Source organism: Phoca vitulina, unplaced genomic scaffold, assembly GCF_004348235.1.
Source record: "Phoca vitulina isolate PV1807 unplaced genomic scaffold, GSC_HSeal_1.0 scaffold27, whole genome shotgun sequence".
NCBI classification, from domain to species: Eukaryota; Metazoa; Chordata; class Mammalia; order Carnivora; family Phocidae; genus Phoca; species Phoca vitulina.
This window is the reverse complement of record NW_022589730.1, coordinates 13,176,155-13,197,567: the sequence shown is the minus strand read 5'-3', so window position 1 is coordinate 13,197,567 and position 21,413 is coordinate 13,176,155. Positions and strand designations below refer to the sequence as shown.

General features: G+C 40.4%; 1 protein-coding gene and 1 pseudogene across 2 annotated transcripts in view; both read right to left on the bottom strand.

Moving 5' to 3' along the window:
- Nucleotides 1-21,413, bottom strand: part of BCL2 (BCL2 apoptosis regulator) — a 164,428-nt gene that overhangs the window by 76,977 nt on the left and 66,038 nt on the right. The window contains exon 3 of one of the 2 annotated variants that reach the window (XM_032422800.1): nt 18,619-21,019. The exons of the other annotated variant lie outside the window; for it this stretch is intronic. Coding sequence (XP_032278691.1) covers nt 21,011-21,019 — 9 coding nt within the window. The 3' untranslated portion in view covers nt 18,619-21,010. Of the gene's footprint in view, nt 1-18,618; nt 21,020-21,413 lie in introns of those variants that run through there. 2 annotated transcript variants of the gene reach the window in all.
- Nucleotides 5,692-20,266, bottom strand: LOC116643804 (annotated as a pseudogene).

Sequence of the window (21,413 nt, the reverse complement as noted above, 5' to 3'; positions counted from 1 at the left end):
TTTTTATCCTCCTGTCTTTATATCTCTCCTAGACACAAGAGCCTCTTCACAATTGGTCTCCCTGCCACCAGGTTATCATTCTATACGTGGGTCAGTTGATAGCCCTGCACATACACAAAACTACGTGATTCCCATTGTCTCCATAATATAACCTGAGTTCCCAAGTTTGACATTAAGGGACTGCTGCCTTTCACATCCCACCACCTATTAAAGCTTATCTTCCAAACACGTAAGGTTTCTTCGATTCCCCAAACATACCAGGCAATTGTCTTCTTATGGGTTTTTGTTCATGCTATTCCTACACTGTGTGAAATGGCCTTCTCCCCTCTGTCCTAGGAAAAAATCCTGCTTTTCGAACCTAGCTCAAATGCCACTTAACTCCCCCAGGTCAAAATTGATTGTTCTTTCTCCTGAAATTTCTTAGACTTAGTTGTTTATGCTCTGAAGCTGCCTCTAGATCATGAAATACTGGAGGGTAGAGATAGCATCTGTTTTTCTTTGCATTCCAACACCATGCCCCAGCCGTGCCAGTACTCCCTAAGCACAGGCAGTAATGGAAGTTACTAGCACTGGTAAGTGAGTTTACTTAGCTACCGCTGTCTTCCAAGTGTTTCTCAGAATTTCAAGCTCACAAACCTTTATGAAGTACCTACTATGTACAGAGAACTACAGCAGGAGCTGTAGAAGCAAGCTAGCTAGTGAGCCATGGTGCTTTTATAATGCGTCGTTTTAATGCATCACCTACTATGCTAAGCCACCAAACACACCATTATTTGAAGATGTATCCACTCTTGTGGATCAGCAATCATTCACAGCACTTCCCTCCATCACTGGATATAGCAGAGGTAAGATAATGCTTCAAAGAGCACCCAAGAAGGCTCACGACTCCAGAAATCAGGGGTGTTCTTTCCTTCCAGGACTGAGAGTGGATTGATATGGAAAACAAAGGCATTCATCTCTTAGCAGTACTGAGTCTCAAACCCCATAATTTATGTTAACTTTAGTTATAATGAGCATTTAAAGCCATGAAAGTAGCTGAGAAAACATGAAGGTCTGGGAAAACTAAAAATTTTATTGCCTATGAAGTTGTGCTAATAGACGAAAAGTTTAATAAGGGATGATAATTTTGGGTTTGAAGACTGGTATTTTGATAACAGCTGTGCAAATTTTTCTGAAGAGCCCAAGGTGATCTATGACATAAGGTGACCATACGTCTCAGCTTGTCAGGGAGCATCCTGCTTTACACCTGTTGTGTCCTTATAAAATTATTCATAGTGCCCCCCTTACTCTCATAACTGTCGCAGTTTGAATGATAAATTACATGACCACTCTATTATGAGTGTACTGTTGGACTTCCGTGGCCTGTCTGTACAAGGGAAGACACTTTGCTCAAATACAGGGAGCTGATGCTGAGAAAAGGGGCAGAATCCAGGCTTCCTGACATAAAGGAAGGCTCTATCTCAGTTTTTCTTATTTCCTCTAAGTTGTTTCCTCATCAATTAATCAAGAAAACCACTTTGGGAAATGGTAAAGATGCATAAGTGTGATTTCTACAAACTAGCCATTACAACTTAGTTGGGGAAAGTACATACATATCCAGTAATTAAACATGGTCAGAAATATTCATAATATGGTACCAATTGTGAAGTTCAAATGGCAATTTTAAAAGGAGTCAGAGAAGAGAAAAACCCTCTCTGGGCTTCAGACTTCAGGGAAGGTTTCTGGAAGATGATGGAAACCTGAACTGGGGCCCAAAGGAAAGAAAAAGAAAAAAGGAGAGAAAAAGATATTGTTCTCTGAAAAAATAAAAGTAGAAAACAAAATTGGGATAGGAATAAATGACTTAAGTGATCCTACAAGCATTATTACTTTCCATTCCAGAAGATAAAAACAAGACAAGAGAAACACAAGGGTCTATGTGGCTTTCCCAAAATCTTACAGTGATTTAAGTCACAATCATCAGATTGAGGTGTCCTGAAACCAGACAAGTGCTAGCTGCTAGATGACAGTGCTCCTCCCTATGATGTGGTGAGCAAAAAAGTGGCCACCCTTTGAGCTCTATCCCCAGCCTTTTTACTAACTGGCCAAGTGTCTGTGGGCAAGTGGTTTCATTAGTTTTGGGCCCAAGTTTCCTTAAATAAAATGCTAGGGTTGGATGAAGTAGTCTCTAAGAACATTTCGATCTCTGGCAATCCATGACCCTCTACATTTGACTCTAGCTTTTGTTGAGTATGTTCTAGGTTTAGCTCAATAGCAGATGTGAGTGTTAATTTCAGCAAAAGGGCAAACATTGGGCTAATCCTGTGGGTCTCTTCCCACTACAAAGATGTGAAATTCTCAATAAAACATCACAGAGCTGAGCTAGGAAAAAAAGGAAGGAAGGGAAAGAAGCACAGGATACAGGAAGGAAGATAAAAATTGAAACCAGAGGGATACCTGGGTGGCTCAGTCAACCCAGCATCCAACTCTTGATTTGATCTCAGGGTTGTGGGATCCAGCCCTGCATTGGGCTCCATGCTCAGTGCAGAGCCTGCTTGTCCCTCTCCCTCTGCTCCTCTCTCTCTCTCTCCCTCTCTGTCTCTCTTAAATAAATAAAATCTTAAAAAAAAAAAAAAATTGAAACCAGAGCTTTAACAAAAAGTTGACTCCATGATACCCAAAGAGAGTTTCAGATTTACACAAATGCTCCTAGAAATCTGGGGATCATGGTTAGATTCTAATGCTCATGAAGGGGCATGGTCTTGGTTCTGTATGAGGCAGGGGGGCCAGAACTGAGCCCCGTTCATAAATCTCAAAGCCTTAACAAGTCACCTTATCCATGAAAAAGAAACTAAAAGCACTCTGCCCTTTAGGCCAAAGATAAAGGGCAGATAATTGCCTTATATTCAGAACTTAGGACCCCTTGACAAAATCAAAGCCCTAAACATGAACCATATTCAGTTGTAGGATCAGAATTTACACTATCTATACATCTAGGTGTAGGAGTCCCATGACGAGAAATGAACATACACACAATTCTAGGACCACTGAAATTCCTTAGATCACCAGACAAAAACAAGTATGTGGCCACCATGTAGGGACAATGTCACAACTCAGGACTCAAGATTCCCATAGAAAAGAAATCTGTGTGAGATGAACTTGCCAAAACACACACACACACACACACACGGAAATAAACTACCATGAGGGATAGTCATAAAGGGAAATTTTGAAAAACTAAAATCCTAAGAACTGGAAAAATACTAGAATCTGAAATGGATTACAAAATAAGATTGCTTACAATTACTAAAGTGGTATAAGAAAGACTAAAAACCAGAATGAAATAAGAGTAAATGGAATAGAAAATAGGCAGATCTAAAAAAAACAAAGCAAAATACAATAAAAAAATAAAACTCTTAAAAATAACTCAGTGGAATTTGAGAAACAAGACAGATGATCATAGGGGAAGGGAAGGAAAAATCAAACAGGATGAAATCAGAGAGGGAGACAAACCATAAGAGACTCTTAAACTCAGGAGACAAACTGAGGGTTGCTGGAGGGGAGGGGGTTGGGAGGGATGGGGTGGCTGGGTGATGGACATTGGGGAGGGTATGTGCTATGGTGCACTGCGAATTGTATAAGACTGATGAATCACAGATCTGTACCCCTGAAACAAATAATACATTATATGTTAATAAAAAAAGTAACTCAGTGGAAAAGTTAGATAGTAGAATAACACAAATATAGAACTAGTGAACTAGACGAATAGATTTGAGGGAATCAACTAAAATGTAACAAAGGACTTCTAAATAAAAATGGAGAATTGAACACACATGTCTAATGTTGGTCTCACATGAATCCTCACTAAAACTAGGGAAAACAACTATTTAAAAGACATAAACCCACAAGGGTAAGGAGAATAGGTGAAGAGATAATAGTAACAAGATTTTGGAAGATGGAAAACAGATGGACAAACAGCAATAGAACTAGCAGATCAAAGGATGCTGAATTCTAAACCAGGAACAGGGAACGTTAGGAGCCAAACAGCAGACGCTCCAGAAGTCCAGGAACAGATAGCACTGGTTATGTCTGGAACTGGGGAGGGACAAGAGGAGAGAGGTGACTAAAATAAGGAGAATGGAATGAAAGATTTTTAAGAACCAATTATATTTCCAGATCTCAGGTCCCCCCCCTCAACTCCATCCTACTGGGCAGCAGCCTCTATCCCAATGGGTAAAACTGGAGGTTTGTCTCTGGAGAGAAGATTCCTGGATTGTGGGATGCCGTCCATCAGCAAAACAGAAAGTCATATTCTGAATGCTGACCCCTCCAGTCTATTCCTCCCTGAAGCTCTCAGCTCTCACAGGAAGATCTCTACCCTCCGTGTGAGAGTTTGGAAGAGTGTTTTCTGGAGATTCTGACTATCCCCGATATTCCCCATCTTTAGGGGTTGACTTTAGGAGTTCCCCAGCAAATGGCATAAACATATTATTCCACAGGGATGCTCAAAGTTAGCCAGCCCCTCACACATCCTCAGGGCTTCTAATAAGCTTATTAGTTCTTCATTCTTGAATAAAGGCAGACAGCCAAGGATTACCAGACATGCAAGGAGAGCGTCTACATGAAAAACAGAGTTCAAAACAGACAAAGAGGAAAAGGTGATGGGGAGGAAACAGAGATCATGAAGGAAAAAGAAAATTTCAAAAGAGAATACATTTTTTTTTCTCAGAAAGCTAAGAGAATGTCACACACATGAAAACAGAACAGAATGCTAAAAAAAAAAAAAAACACACACACACACAAAAACCCCCCAACTATTTATAGATGAAAAGAGGAAATTTAAAACAATAACAAAAAAGAAAACCCAATTGACAGGTTGGAAATTGAAGTTTAAGAAATTGCCCCCAAAAGAGCAAAATGATAAAGAAACAGAAAACAGGAAAGAAAATGTGAGAAAATCAGAGGACTGGCCTAGAAAGTACAACACACAAATAATAGGAGTTCTGGAAAGAAAAATGGAGCTAATAGAGAGAAGCAAATATCAGCATATTGAGGTGGCGCCTGGGTGGCTCAGTCGTTAAGCGTCTGCCTTCGGCTCAGGTCATGATCCCGGGTCCTGGGATTGAGTCCCACATCGGGCTCCCTGCTCGGTGGGAAGCCTGCTTCTCCCTCTCCCACTCCCCCTGCTTGTGTTCCCTCTCTCGCTGTGTCTCTCTCTGTCAAATAAATAAATAAAATCTTTAAAAAAAATAAAAAATAAAAAAATAAATATCAGCATATTGAAAGAACACACTGAGTGCTCAGTACAATAAGTGAAAACAGATCCATGAAGAGGAAAATTACTGTGAAATTTAGAATCCTGGGGAAAAGACAAGATTCTATGAGTTCTAGGGAAAAAGAAAAAAAAAATCAGGTACAACGCATCAAGAATGAGAATGGGTTTAGTCTAACCACAACACTGGGAGTTAGCATACATAAGAGCAACATCTTCAAACTTCAGAAGAAAAAATTTTTTTAAAGATTTTATTTATTTATTTGACAGAGAGAGACACAGCGAGAGAGGGAACACAAGCAGGGGGAGTGGGAGAGGGAGAAGCAGGCCTCCCACCGAGCAGGGAGCCAGATGCTGGACTCCATCCCAGGACCCTGGGATCATGACCTGAGCCGAAGGCAGACGCTTAACGACTGAGCCACCCAGGCGCCCCAAGAAAATTTATTTTTGACTTAGATTTCCTTGTGCAAGACGGACAAGGCATCAAGTGAGAAGAGAGAATAAAGACCTTTAGAGACATTCAAAATGTGGATATATATCTTTTGTGGGTCCATTTTTGATAGGCTATGCAGGCTGGGAAACACTAAAATGAGTAAGTGGAAAAAAGAGGGAATTTTATGCAATCCCACATAAGACTAAGGTATAGAGGGATCATGGGGTGAAGGGAGCAGACAGCTGGACCCCAGGCATAGAGAGCAATCCATCCAACTGGGCCAGGTGGATCAAGAGAAAGACATACTGAGGGCCACTGCACTGCACTAGGTTTTGATTCTGATATCCTGCTGGAGGGTGTGCTCCCTCAAGCAATGAAGTAAATCAGCAAAGGGGATCCAACTCAGAAGAAAGGCAATGGAAGGTTCTAGAATAACAAGAGATATCCCAGCATGATAGGTGTACAGCAGGCACAGAGAAAAGTTCAGATAAAAGGAAAATGGAAGTCTGCAGAAAGGATGTCACCAAGAAAATAAGTGGAACCAACAGATTACTGATGTCATCAGCCTTGTGGCAAAATGTACTTGTGAGGCTATGCAAGATATAGGGAAAATCTGCAATAGGTATGAAGAACACTAAGGAAATGAAAAAAACAAGACAGATATTAACTTCATGAAAATAAAAAGTTCTGCTGATAATGTTATTTACATAGGCAAAATAGGGAAAACACTAACACTTGATTTAATAAAACACTGCATATAATTATACTGGGAGAAAGCGGAGGGTAAGCTGTGGATACAGTTATGTAAAAAAGCTAGGTCTTTATTTACTAGAATAAAGTTATGGTATTATGAAGAAAATTGATAAAATTAAAGAAAGTATATACATAACTTAGGCATGTGGCGATATATATATATATATATATCAGAAGAAAAAGCTAAAATATAGAAAGTGATGTTCTTTAGGAAGGGGACTGGGCAAAGCAGGGTAGGGTAGAATTTGTTCCCATAGAAATTAAGGAAACAGCACATAAGTAATTATGTACAAGGATGTTTTTGTCTACAATGTTTATGGAGACATAAAACTGAAAATAACTTGTGTTCACCAATAGTGTGGAACAGCTCAATAAATCACATAACAGCCATACCTTAGAATTTAATTAGCTATTTTTAAAAACTGGTTAAATTTGTATCTATTTATCTGGAAGGACATCCTGAGTATGTTACTAAAAGAGCAAGATAGGTTGTGAAGTAATGCATATGGTATGACTGGATTTTTTTGCAAACAAAACCAAAACACTGTTATTTAATTTATATGGATATATATGTGCCATGTGTTTATATGAGCGTCAAGAAATGTGTGGAAGGATGCATGCCAGATGTTTACATTGCTTACCTTAGGAGGACAGGAATGGAAAGGGTAGGGGATTAAGAAAAAAATCAACCACAGGAAAACAGAGATTGGGAAATATAAAAAAAATGGTTAAGAAACATGAGGAAGAGAATACCAAGGTCTAACATACATGTAACAGCAGGCTAGGGAAGCTGTAACAAACAACTGGGGAGAGACAACATTCAGAGATTATGACAGAATTTTTCAGAATTGATGAATATTAGAAATCCTTAGATTTAACAAGCATATTGAATCCCAGACGGGATTGTGGTGAAACTGCAGATCATCAAAGACAAGAACCAAAAGAAAAAAAAACCTGTAAAGCAATTAGAGAGAAAAAAATAGACACAGCTAAGCAAACGACAGACTAGCAACAACTTCATCTCATCAATGATAGGTGCTGGAAGGCAAAGAAGTAATAATTTCAAATGCTGAGGAAACATATCTACATAGAATTCTATACCTAAAAAATCATTATTCAAGACTGAGGGTAAATTAAAGATATTTTCAGATAGAGACTGAGATAGTTTAATATTCTCAAATCCTTGATGTAATAACTACTCCAAGGTGTGCTTTAGTAAGAAGTATTTGAACTGAGAAAGGATGAACAGAATCCAAGAAGCAACATCAGTAACATTTACTGAGGGCTTACTCTGTACTTTACTGCATACCAGACACCATTCTAAGTGACTTAAATAAAATTGGGATTCAAATTCAGGCAGTTTGCTTTTAGATCACATGCTCTTAACTACAGTGTAAATAAAACGGCATATATTTTGATAAATTTTGAAAAGTAGATTTGTAAAAAAAAATTGGTTGGGGACAAAAAGAAACAAAATATAGATGATAAAATATCCAATGGTGTCATATCAGAATACGAGAGAGAAAGCTTCATAAAAATGTTCTAAGGAGTCTGTTACATTGTTTTGGAAGCAGAGATACAGATAAACTTTAATTTTAGACTCTGTTAAATACAATTTTTAAGGTTTAAGGGTAACAGCTAAAATAACGGAACAAATCACCTACGTTACGAATCAAGAGGAAAACAGCAATCCTTTTTTTAATGGTATAACCATATTTATTGTGCCTGGGACACAAGGTGAAGGGAGAAACCTCAAGAGGAGGAAGGTGGGGAAAGTCTGGAGCTCCAGTTAGAGGCAGGAATGTATCTGCTGGGCTCATCACATAATGAAAGGCAGGGCTCTGAATCCATCATTCCTTTTGTTTCTTCCCTGGGCTTCTTGAGCTTCTTGAACATGGTGGATCTCCATGACCACCCGCCAAAGTCCCACGACTCTGCCTCATCCAGCTCGTACACCAGCTGTGGATCATTGCATCCATGGGACTGCTTGGCTACATTGCCCCATTCAGAGGAATCCTTGGAGACTGGAGTGTGGGAGGCTTCCAGCTCGGGGTGAAGGGTGGTCATCAGCTCACACACCTGCTGCTGGACAGCCACTCCAAAACGGATCCTCTCCTCAATCTGAGGTATCTGCAGCTGTAGCCAGATAAGGACCAGGCTGACTGCTCAGTGACATCCTCATTCCCAGGTGTCAGGTGCTATAAGAGGATCATGATCTTGCCATTCACTGGACTACTGGGAAAACCTTGGCCTTCAGCTTGCCCTTTCATCTTTTAATGCATTTCTTCCTTCTCCTGCAGTTTCTTCTGCTCTTCCTTCTCTTTCCCCTTCATGGGATCAAGCACAGAATATCCAAAGGGGCCTTTAGATTGCTCAGGTTAGCTTCACTGAGAGCTGGATCCTTTACAAATGCTGTAGCTCAGAAGTCTTCTTGGGGAAATCACTCCTGAGTAGGTCATCTGTCTTCACAGAACCTATCCACCTGGGCTTGGGATTCAGGCTAGACTTTGAGTGTGGTGGCCAGGGCCAGGGGGCCTAGCACTGCACAAGGAGCAAGGAGTGGACACAGGGAAAGGAAAGCAAAATCAACAGGAAAACTCAAGTCATCTAATAGAAGACAGAATAGGAAGAAAAAGTAAGTAAATAAGGAGCATGGCGTATAGAAAACATTTGGGTTCCTACTGAATTCCAAATATATGACTTATCAAAATAAATGTAAATGGCTTAAACAAAGCCATTAAAAGGCAGAAATCTTCAGATTTTTTTTTTTAAGATTTATTTATTTATTTATTAGAGAGAGAGAGAGAGAGAGCATGAGAGGGGGGAAGGGCAGAGGGAGAAGCAGACTCCCCGCCGAGCAGGGAGCCTGATGTGGGACTCGATCCCGGGACTCCAGGATCATGATCTGAGCCGAAAGCAGTCGCTTAACCAACTGAGCCACCCAGGCGCCCAACAGAAATCTTCAGATTTAATTTTGTAAAACTCTAGCTGTTTACAGGACAGAAACCTAAAACATACTGTTACAGCAGGGATCCACATAAAATAATGCATTCAAAAAGTAAGCGTCCCTACAAATAATAAATATTCAATAAATATTTCTTTTAATTGAATGAATAAATGAATCCAATCAAATAGACTTCAGAGCCAAGAGCATTTGCTGGGCTGGGGGGGGGGGGGGGGTAATTGAGGTTGCTGTTTAATGATAAAAGGATATTCACCAGGAAGCCTGCTGTAGACCTAACAGTACAGTGTCAAGTATATATATAGCAAAAACTGAGTTAATTCTGTGAATGTAACAATTCAAATTATAGTGAGAGATTTTAGCACACATCTCACGAAATCAATAGACCAAGCTATAAAGCAGAAAAAATACAGAAGATTATAAAATGTATATTAAAACTTCATCTAATGGATATGGAAAGAGAACCCTCCACCTAATAAAGAATACACATGAAATGTTTACAAAAATTGACCAGGTTCTAGGCCACAGAGCAAGTCCCAACAAATTTCAAAGACCTGCTAACATTCAGACCACAGTCATCAACCAAAACACAATAAAAGTTGAAATCAATAACAAAACCACAGCCACCAAGCCCAAGTACATTTGAAATTTCAAAAACACACTACTAAGTTATTAATATGAAATAGAAATGAAAGTAACAAAACATGTAGGATTGAACAATAGTTGAAACCCTAGATTTCAGTAGAAGGAATGCTTAGCATTAAATGCAATATCAGAAAACAAGAAAAAAATTAAGAAGATAAAGAGCAATAAAATAAAGACAATGGAAGAAAATTCTTTTTCCACAAATGGATAAAGTAATAGGAAGGCAATAATAATAATAACAACAAATCAATAAAGTAAAAACAAAGAAACAATACAGAGTAGGAAGAAAATAAAGGTTGATTTTTTTGAAAAAACTAATAAAATAGGTAGATATTCAACAAGAATGAATAAGAGAAATAAAAGAAGGCAGAAATAAACACTATTAGGCATAAAAAAACCCATAACTCTAAATACAGTATTTATTCTTTTAAGTATGAGAATTCTGTTCTCTGCTTTAAAGCAATAAATCTAAAAACAGATGAAATAAAAAATCTCCTAGAAAAGTATGTTACCAAAATTGACACACAAAAAATAGAGAAATAGCAAATGCTTCTGAATGTATTTTTATAAGTTCAGTCTAGAGCTGGATTTTAGAAATAGACTGACAATACAAAAAAGGAAAGCAGTAAATCAATCTCAGTTCAAAATATCAATGCAAAAATCCTAAATATCAGCAAACATATCCAGCAGTGTGGTGTGTGTATATATACTATTTCTTTAAAAAAAAATGTTTTTAATCTGACATATATGATGTATCACATATATCATATTTATCACATGATTAATGTGTGATGTGGGTTTGTGTATTTGTGATGATTTAGTAGGGTTTATCCTAGAAGCTCAAGAAAGATTTAACATTAACTAATGTTATTTAGCACGCTTACAGATTAAAAAGGAAAAACTATATAATCATGTCAATAGTATTTAATGAAATTTAACGCCCCTTCACAATTTTAAAATGCAATGAAATACCTAGCCAACCAAGAACGGAAGGAAGTTTTAATTAAGAAGTAGTTTCTATGAAGAACCTACAATAAAATTTAGGAACACATTTCCTTTAAAGTCAGAAACTAGACAAATATGCTTTCTCCAGCACCCTTCCATTCATCATTGTGTGAGATACAGAACTGATGCAATAAAGCAAGAACAAGGAGTAAGGGAAATAAGGATTAAAAACAGAGAAACAAAAGAAGCATTATTTGCAGAGGATAAGACTGTCTACATAAGAGAATCCAAAAGAAACTACAAACAATTATAAGTAATAAGAGAGTTTGGCAAGAACACTGGAGACAAGATTAATATACAAACACTCATGGCATCCTTATCAGCAACAATCAATTAGAAAATGTAGTTTTTAAAAGATTCCATTAGCAATAGCAATAAACTATGACAAACCTCGGAATAAATCTAAAGCAAATTATTAAACTTCACTGAAAGTCATAAGACCTAAATAAACAGAGATATATATCACACTCATAGAGTTGCAGATTCAACATCAATATTAATTCCTTTTAAATTAATATATAAATTCAATGTAATTCATATTAAAATCCCAGAAAGAATTTTCATGGACATTTTAAGCTGGTTTAAAAATTCACATAGAAGAATTAAGGTAAAAAAACAGCCAAGACAATATTGAAAAGGTATAAGGTGGGCACTGTCCAAGTAGATATTAAGACATTAATTAAAGCCTTATATTTCAGACACATTAGGATTGGGGCAGATATAGATAACTACACCAAAGCAATAGAGAGAGCCCCTCCATGTAACAGAACTTGGGATGAGACAGAGGTAGCATTATAAGACTGTGGGAAAGGGCTGAACTATTTAATACATGGTTTGGGACAACTGGTTATTCATATGGGAAAAAAATAGACTCAAACTCACACTATATCCACAAATGAGTTCCAAGAGAATTATAGTTAACTTTAAAATGTTTAGAAAAAATACAGTCACTATTTTTATAATCTCGGGCTAGGGAATGATACAATGGGGAAAAAAAAAAGACAGGAAAAAGTGGTGATAAATTTGATTTTAAAACTCGTGACAAAAGACACCAAAAAGACAAAGCTTAAAGGCAAGAAACAGACTGAGAGATAGAAGATTAAAAAAAAAAAATCCAGTTGAGACAACATCAAAATAAAAGAGCAAAGAAAACAATCAACAAAACCAAAAGGTAACCTACAGAAGGGAAGAAGATATTCACAAATAACATATCCAATAAAGGGTTAGTATCCAAAATATATAAACAACTTATACAACTCAACACCAAAAAAAAACCAAAAATGGGTAGAAGACATGAACAGACATTTCTCCAAGGAAGACATACAGATGGCCAACAGACACATGAAAAGAAGCTCAACATCACTCATTGTCAGGGAAATGCCAATCAGAACCACAATGAGATATCCCCTCACACCTGTCAGAATGGCTAAAATCAAAAACACAAGAAACAAGTGTTGACAAGGATGAGGAAAAAAAGGAACCCTCGTGTACTGTTGGTGGGAATAGGAACTGGTGTAGCCACTGTGGAAAACAGTATGGAGGTTCCTCAAAAAATTAAAAAGAGAATTACCATATAATCCAGTAATTCCACTACTGGGTATTTACCCAGAGAATATGAACACACTACTTCGAGAAGATATATGCACCCTTATGTTTAGTGCAGCATTATTTACAATAGCCAAATTACGGAAGCAGCCCACGTGCCAATCGATAGATGAATGGATAAAGATGTGGTGTGTGTATGTACGTATATAAAACACACAATGGTATATCACTCAGCCATAAACAAAGAATGAAATCCTGCCATTTGCAACAACATGGATGGATCTAGAGAGTATAATGCTAAATGAAATAAGTCAGTCAGAGGAAGCCAAATACCATGTGGTTTCACTCATGTGTGGAATTTAAGAAACCAAGCAAATGAACAAAGAAAAAGACAAACCAAAAAAGAGACTCCTGACTATAGAGAACAGACTGAGGAGAGGAGAGGTGAGTGGGGGGATGGGGGAAACAGGTGAAGGGGAGTAAAGAGTACACTTTAGATGATGAGCACTGAGGAATATATAGGAGTTTTGAATCACTATACTATATACCTGAAACTAATATGACATTATATGTTAACTGTACTAGAATTTTTTTTAAATCCAGGATTTTTTTCAATCTATAAGGAAAAAAACAACCCACTACAAAAAAAATGATCAAAGTCTACAAAGTGGTAATATGTAGAAAAAGAAACCCCCATCACCAATGTTCATGAGAAAGAAAAGCAGAACATCCCCAGGAATCAGAGAAATATAAATCAATACCACAGTAAAATACCTTTACAATCTATCAGACAAGCAACACATAAAAGCCTGATGATGCCACGTTGGGAGAAATGCAGAGCAAGAAGAACCCTCCCACATTGCTGGGAGAGCAATCTGGCAATGTCTACTGAAGTTGATGATGTTTCTGCCCTCAGACCCAGAAATTGCACATCTGCATCTATACCTTTGAGAAGGGATGAGATCAGGGTGAGGTAGAAAGAGACAAACTGTCAACATTTGCTATAAAAAAATCTTTTTTTAAAAGATTTTATTTTGGGGGCATCTGGGTGGCTCAGTTGGTTAAGCATCTGCCTTTGGCTCAGGTCATGGTCTCAAGAGTCCTGGGATCGGGCTCATGGCAGGCTCCCTGCTCAGTGGGGAGCCTGCTTCTCCCTCTCCCACTGCCCCTCTTCCCCTCGTGCTCTCTCTCTCAAATAAAGAAATAAAATCTTAAAAAAAAAAAGATTTTATTTTTAAGTAATCTCTACACCCAACACAGGGCTCCGACTCACAACTCCAAGATCAAGAGTCACATGCTCTACCAACTGAGCCAGCCAGGTGCCCCTATAAAAAAATCTTTTTAAAATGTGGTACACACACACACACACACGTACAAACACACACACACATGCACACACACACCCAAGAGAAACTCTTCCACATGTGTGCAAAGCATGTGTGCATGCTGAAGCACTGTGCAACGTCACAGAGTTAGAAACAACTATAATATCCTTCAAAAGGGCACTTTAAAAAAGTGAGAAACAACTTTAATGTCCTTCCTTTGACTACTATACAGAATGGAACATGGATGAGGCAGAAGTACATCTTTCTCAACAGATCAATCTTATACGTATAACACAGAACACAAACCCAAGATATCACTGAAAGTTTAAAAACATTTAAAAATATACAGACTGTCTATGGACACGTGTGTAAAAGATGCAATCACCCATGGTAATAATAAGCATCAAATTTAAATTGAAGCTGGGAAGGGAGAAGGGGAATAGGACTAGGAGGTGCTTTATCTCTCTCTCTCTCTTTTTTACAGGTGGCTGGGAAGATCTAAAGCACATACGGCATAAAGATAGGACAAAATGATAATACACATGCATTTGCTATCTTATTCTCCACATTTCCTGTTTGCCTGAAATTGTTCATAATAAAAAAATACCGTGTTCTGCACATTTTAAAGATACCAACAGACATCATCACTTTTCCTAGGGGCCCTCCAAGGCAGCCAGGGCAAATGTTACTCTTATGGACCGATGATGAAGGTGAAGGAGGAGTGGGCAGGCGGGCACACGGTTTACCATTAGAGGGCTCGGAGCCCCCGGGCATCACATTGCGAGGCTCACGCCACTCATTCAGTAATTTATGTAACACAGGGAACTGGAACGTGGCGCAATTCAGGGTAGGGTAGGCGGCCGAAGGAGAGGACAGCCTCTTCCCTTCTGGGACAAACCGCAGCCTGAGGAAGGACAATGACATAACTTGATAAAAAGGGAAGAAGACAGGCTGCCCCGGTCATCTGACAGCTTTTCAATGAATCCGTAATTCTTTCGTGGAGAGGCTGATTATTCACTGTGCACCTGCGGAGGAGGAGGAAGTGAGAGAAGTGACCTCCGTTCTGGTCACTTCGCCTTCAGAGCACAGCACCCTGGGCCAACAGGACGCTGCAGTCGGGACGCAAGCCCTGAGATCCCGTCCGGGATTGGTCCCTCACATGCTCTGCCTTTCAGCTCTTCTTCTTTCAAACGGAGAAGGTGGACTGCCATCTCAAGGTCAGTGAAATTCTAGAATCTACTTACCCTGTTTTTCAGGATTTGTTTTCCCCTTTCTTTTAAAATCTGAAAGAGCTTCTGCATTTAATATTTGCACATGGTTTTGAGGCTCAGTCCTGGGACATGTCCCAGCTATGTTCTTCCCCCTGGTGACATACACCAAATGCCTAGTAATAGTACTTGGTGTCTGGAAGTCAATAAACACTCCTCCTCCGCCCAGCTCCCCAGCGCCATCCCCACTCTTGGAGTCTGGGAACTGTTAGGTAGGGGGGTCACATGACTGTAGCTTTAACTAAGCAGCAGGGAATATGCCCCATTCCATCCCTGCAGTCATACATGCTGCAGGGAGGTTGGGGGGGGGCGGGGTCCCGACCAACAACTCAGCCCCCGAGGCAGCACTACACGCACATTTTAGGTTAGAAATAAGAAAGAATTTCCTGGCTATAGGAACTGCCAAACCGTAGGGTGGGTAACCAAGGGAGGTTCCAGAATCTCCTCTAGAGATCTTTAGAAACCCGATACAACCTCACATATCAGAGACGATTTTTTGCAATCCTGCCTAGAGACAGAAGGACCTGGTGTCTGATCGACCCTCCTCCCAGGCACCCGATCCACCTTCTTGCCTTGCCCTCCTCTTCTCATTATTATATACACCTCCTGTAGATCTTACACTTACTGCCAGCCCGCAGGCTTGTTTTCATGTGATTCCTTGCCTCCTCACACCTTTCCTTCTTATTTTATGGAAAGCGGGTCAAAGGTCAGAGTTGCCCAATTACCCACACATAGTTTGGTGGTAGCATCAGATACCCAGGCAAAACAGAGCTAGGATTCCAATCCCAGCCTCAGCGCCAAAGCTGGATGGAAACGGAGAAAATTAGCTGTCGTTAACAATCCGTTATAAATGAAGATAGGAGCCTAGTAATTGATTTTAAATAGATTTTTAAAAGAATCGTTGGCCCTATTTCATGAAGAATACAGAGTTTCAAAAGTGTTCATTCCAGGGTTGGATTTTTTTTCCCCCTCTCTTCTGGCTTAAACCCCAAATGGCCAAGATCCGAGTCTGAATAAACAGTGTGGGTGGTGACCGTTCTGTGAGGCCCGGTAGAGGATGCAATCACTTTCTTCCTCGGTTCAGCATTAAATCATGTGAAACTGGCCCGATCGCACCCCAGAACTTCTGCTCAGTACATGGAGGGCCACATAACGTGTACGCTCTCTCCGGTTTTCAGGGAGGAGAAAAAAATTAATTCTCCTAACTGCGAATGTTTAATTATGTCTAAAGTTCATTGACCCCACAGACGGCTGTCAGATGATCTTGCGAAGGCCTGTAAAGGCATCCCAGGAATGCAGTGATGTGGGCAGAAACCGAGTGGATTCATGCCACCGAATGCTTGCAACAGGACGGGATCAGCGGCCGTCCAGAAAGGCTGCAGTGAAAACAGGGTTTCAGGATAATCAGTAATTTAATCTCACCTACGCATTTCTAGGCCTTCAAAAGTGAGCGTTATAAATCAGAATCTCGGGAAAGATCCCACAGGGAGGGGGCCCATGACGGCGGGTGAAGTAATTCTGTTTGCTGGTTGCGGCCTCAGCCGGCTGGGGAGGCAGGCATTCGCAATGTTTTTTCCCCCGTTGTAGAGGTAATGCTTTCTGACTTCCCAGCTACCGACATGAAAAGAAAATGACGATGAAGCAATCCCATTCATAAATACACCGTGGGGCTCGGGGAGACGGCAGCATCTCTGTTTATTTAGATGGTTTTGATAGAATGCGGCCCTCGAGTGTGCACACAGCGACTGTATGTCTTTGTCAAAAAATGCCCTACAGCGTGTTCCTCGTCCACAAGGGCTGGACAGCCCCCTCCGGGCTAACGGAGGGGAAGGGGACAAGCCAGGTGACCGTCCAGACCCTGTCTCCCTCTTGTAGTCTCTATCCGGGGCACAGGCCTGGCTCCTGGCCCCCAGGCAATGGTGAAAGCCAGCAGTGGGAACCATTCGGAGACAGGATGGTTTGGGCTTCTTGGAAAGGGGAGGCCGGGGCCCCAGGGGACGCTGAGGCCAGGTGGCCAGCTCCGGGGGCTCTCCTCCTTAGAGGGAGGCAGTACGAAATATTCGGGCTTGGTGCTTCCTAAGATTAAAATGACCTATTAGGGGTCCAATATTATTTTTCTTTGAGTCGCTTTCGCACCAAACAGGGTCTATCAGTCAAAATACTATGCTTTCAGTGGGGAAAACGTCACAACCACAACCAAGCTGCATTCTCTCTGGCATCTTTATCGTTGTAAGTATAGAGAATGTGTGGCCAGAATTTCACCAACAATTCTGCTCCTCTGATGGAAGCAGAATGGAAAGAGTCTCACTTGTTTCATTTGTAGACTAACCTGAAATTCTTGGGTCCTTTACCAAAATCCGCCACTTCGCTTTTGAATGCACAGTGTGGGTCTGCGTTCAATTCATGCTAAACCAATAGATATTTGGCAAACACAAATAATGGGGTAGGCACCAGTGGCGATCAAAAAATCCAAAAGGCATGAACCCTGCCCTCAAACAGGCCAGAAACGAAGAGGCAGACATTAATCCTGGGAGGGCTCAGGAGACTTCCTGCATGTAGTCTTCCCAGGGCGTGGTGGCATTTGACCTCAACTTTTACCAAAAGCTCCATGTCCACTTGTACATTGTGGCATTGTGGAGAGGACAGAGAGAGAACTGACACTGAGTCATGCGTATTCATGGTTGGGTTCTGTGATTTTACCTTGTTTTTAATCCATCTGACATTTGAGAGGTCTCCTGTCAAGACCCCTTCTTTAAGGCCCGTACCATTTCATACTCCTTTGGTCAGTGAACAGTTAGTAAAAAAGGAAAAAGAATTTCTTCTGTCTTCCCACCCTAAAGAAGGAAGCCTTCCTTCAAATCTTTAAACATTTTCTAGAAATATGATTTCCCTGTAACTACAGAGGAAATATATGCTTCCAGATAAAGAAATCTGGACGCTAAGTAATATCCTAAATCACTTCCACCTTTTGGATACTACAATTTATAAAATTCCATGAAGGAAATGACTCTTACTTCTCATGAAGTTCCCATTGGGAAGTCGCTGTGAGCCATGGTTATGAAAGCAATATCCTCTTGCTGGTCCCAATTCCTTCCCTTTGTCGGGGGCCTTCACCGTCTTTGAACCACACAGCAATTTAATTATTTCTCGTCCGTAGTAGGTGTTGCAGTCCACCTCGTCAGGTGACTCTCAGAGTACACGTCTCTGTTACATTTTAAGTTCATGGACATTAGGGACTGTTTTATTCACCTTTGTATTTCCCCAGAGTGTCTATAACATAATTAGTGTTCACAGAATCAATGAGTAAATAAATATCATGGAGATGTCTATGGCAGGGGTTGGAAAACTTTTTCAGTAAAGGGCCAGATAGCAAATATTTTAAGATATATTGTTTCTATCCTAACTACTCAACTCTGCTGCTATTATAGGAAAACAGCCACAGACAATCCATAAACAAATAGGCATGGCTCTGTTCCAATAAAACTTTATTTACAAAAATAAGTGGCAACACAGATTTGGTCCACAGGGCATGGTTTTGGACCCCTGATCTATGGTGTTTATCTCTGCCATAAACCTTAGTATATTCTCTAAATTTTCATATGTTCCCTGTGATTATCAGTAATTAAAGTGCAGAAAATGTAAATATTTAAGAGTTGTTTTGGAGCTCCACATTAATGAATCCACTTAAAAAAAAAAGAAAACAGGAACGTACATACAGAAATTAGCTGCTACTCCAAGTATACTTCATGGTCCCTTATTTTGTTTATTATATGCCTTTAAAAGGAACAATTCTTATCCCTCAAAAATGGGGTAGTAGTTTTGCCACTGACCTCATCATTATTGAGTAAACTTGATATAAGATCTCAGAGTTACTGGGTGAAGAGTCTGGTGCTGGGGCATGGTGAACTTGACACTTTCCTAGAAAGGGGGAATAAATGCACCCCCCTCGTTCCCGCTCTCTACCAGATCATTTGGTCTGATTTTCCTGCCAAAGGTTATTAATGCAGAAGATACATCCTCCTTTCTCTTGATGACCCTCTGGAAAACATCCAGCTACAAAGAGCACAATAGAATTTCAAGAGCCCAGCAAACACACAGAGAAGTAAAGGGTAGCTACGAGAATATGGATGAAAACAAGATGTTCCAGGCTGATCACCCTGACCTGGTTTGAGAGTGCCCCACCCACCCTTATTCTTTCCCTCACTGTCCAGCTACCTTCGTGTAAAATACAATTCTTTAAAAAGGCGCTGGATCTGAACTGTGGTGGGAACTCAAAGGATACAAAGGCAGAAGGTCGACTGCTTGGTTTGGAAAAATTCAACCAGTTGCTTTCGAGGTATGAGAAAATACACCGCAAACAACCTACAAACGAGTACCCACAGACATTTTTTGAGATGAACTACTCTAAGGTGTGGATCTTGAAACTGTGTCCATCATCCCCAGGGTATCATGAAACAGTTCTAGAGATTTCTTGTAAGAAAGAAAAAAAAAATGAAGTTTGAGCCTTTCCAAGCCTCTCCTCAGCACCTGGACCAGGTTCAAAAAATCAGAAGGATTCTGCGCCTTAAGAAAATGAGAAACCACTGATTTGCAAATAGAATAGGAAACACTGACTGCAAATAGAAGGTACGCTTGGGGACTCAAAAGACCTGAGTTCAAATCTACCAATTCAACCTATGTGACTTGAGGCAAATTATCTGACTTTAATGTAGCTTGTCCTTTTTAAACACAGGGCTAATATATAATTAAGGAGAAATGTGTAAAACAGAGGACATACAGTGTATGGCCTAATTTATTTCACTGAATGTTAAAAATCTATCACGTGCTCATGGTAGAGCAGAAAATGAATATGCCATAGATTCTGAGCACAAAGAGCAAGTGACCGTCCTTTACCGCTTTTTCCGCAATACTAGCACACAACCATCCCCAGTTCCTCTCCTCCGTTTATTCAATTTCCTACCCTTCTAGTCTTGCCTTCTCGGTCACTCCTCACGGCAACATACCCTCCTCCTCCCTGCGACAAAACATGGAGGCCATTCTCACCGTTACGCGGAACAGAGCTCCAGCCAAGAGCGTCATGTACCTGAAGGGATATTATTTACACGGACTTCTTTCATATTTCATAAAATTTCAAACTGCTTATATCCCATGTGGCCCCGGGATACAGGAGTCTTCTTGCCATCTGGGTTGGGGATTAGATGTATGAGAATCCAGACAGGAGCTCAGAGGGGGATCATGTGGAGTAGACACCAAGAGAGAAGTATAAAGCTGGGGGGGACTGTCACATGTCCAACGAGGCTGTTTACAATACTTAGGACAACTTCTTCCATCTCAGTTACAATGGTCCAGGTGACATTCCCCATGGGAAAAGTCACTGACCATGAAGTGTAAATGAACCAGCCACCAGCTGGGAAGGTTGTATGAGCAGCAGAGACAAGGCCCAGGAGTGAAGAGCAGAACTCATTACTCATGATCCTCTCTTGCTTCCACCCTGAGAACCTGCCATAAGGTTGCAGAACACCTGATCTTTATTTCCTTTGAATCAACCTCTTGGGCTGTGCCCACAGGACACAAACTAATGACCGAAGAGAAAAAAATAATGCATACATCACGGGACGTGTTTGACAAATGTGAAGTTCAACCTAGCATTGAGAGAGAGATGCTCTTAATCTCCTCTGAGGCTCCATGAGAACATGATCTGCTTCCTTCTTCTGGTTTCCAGCTTCTTTAATACCAAAAACTTCTTGAAATGCGAGATCTTTGAAGAGTCCATCTCGAGATTTCCAGGGGGTTCATTTAAGCCAAGTAAGTGGGTTCCTCTGATTAGTGTGCCTAGAACAATACAGGTAAAAATGTCTTTTAAATCACTCATTCAAAAGTTAGCTGCTAAGGAATGCTACTTCGGCTTCAGGAAACAGGCCCATATGAGTTTCCTCCATCAGCCCCTGACAGCATTCTGGGCAAAGCAAACAGAAAATCTCGAGGAAAAAAAGAAACTCTCAGAGCCCACGCTGGGCCCCTTCGCATTCCTTTTTTAAGCATTACAAGCCTGATGCTAGGCCACAGATGCAGCTTTTGGAGGTCAGAGGCAGTAGGCGGATGTTTTCCCTTAAGTCTGTTGTCTCTCCCTCAATCTGTTTATAGCTGCCTCCCTGTCAGCTTGCACCTCCAGTCCTCACTAAATGCACATCCTAAAGGCTTCTGCCCACCACACACGAACGGGCAT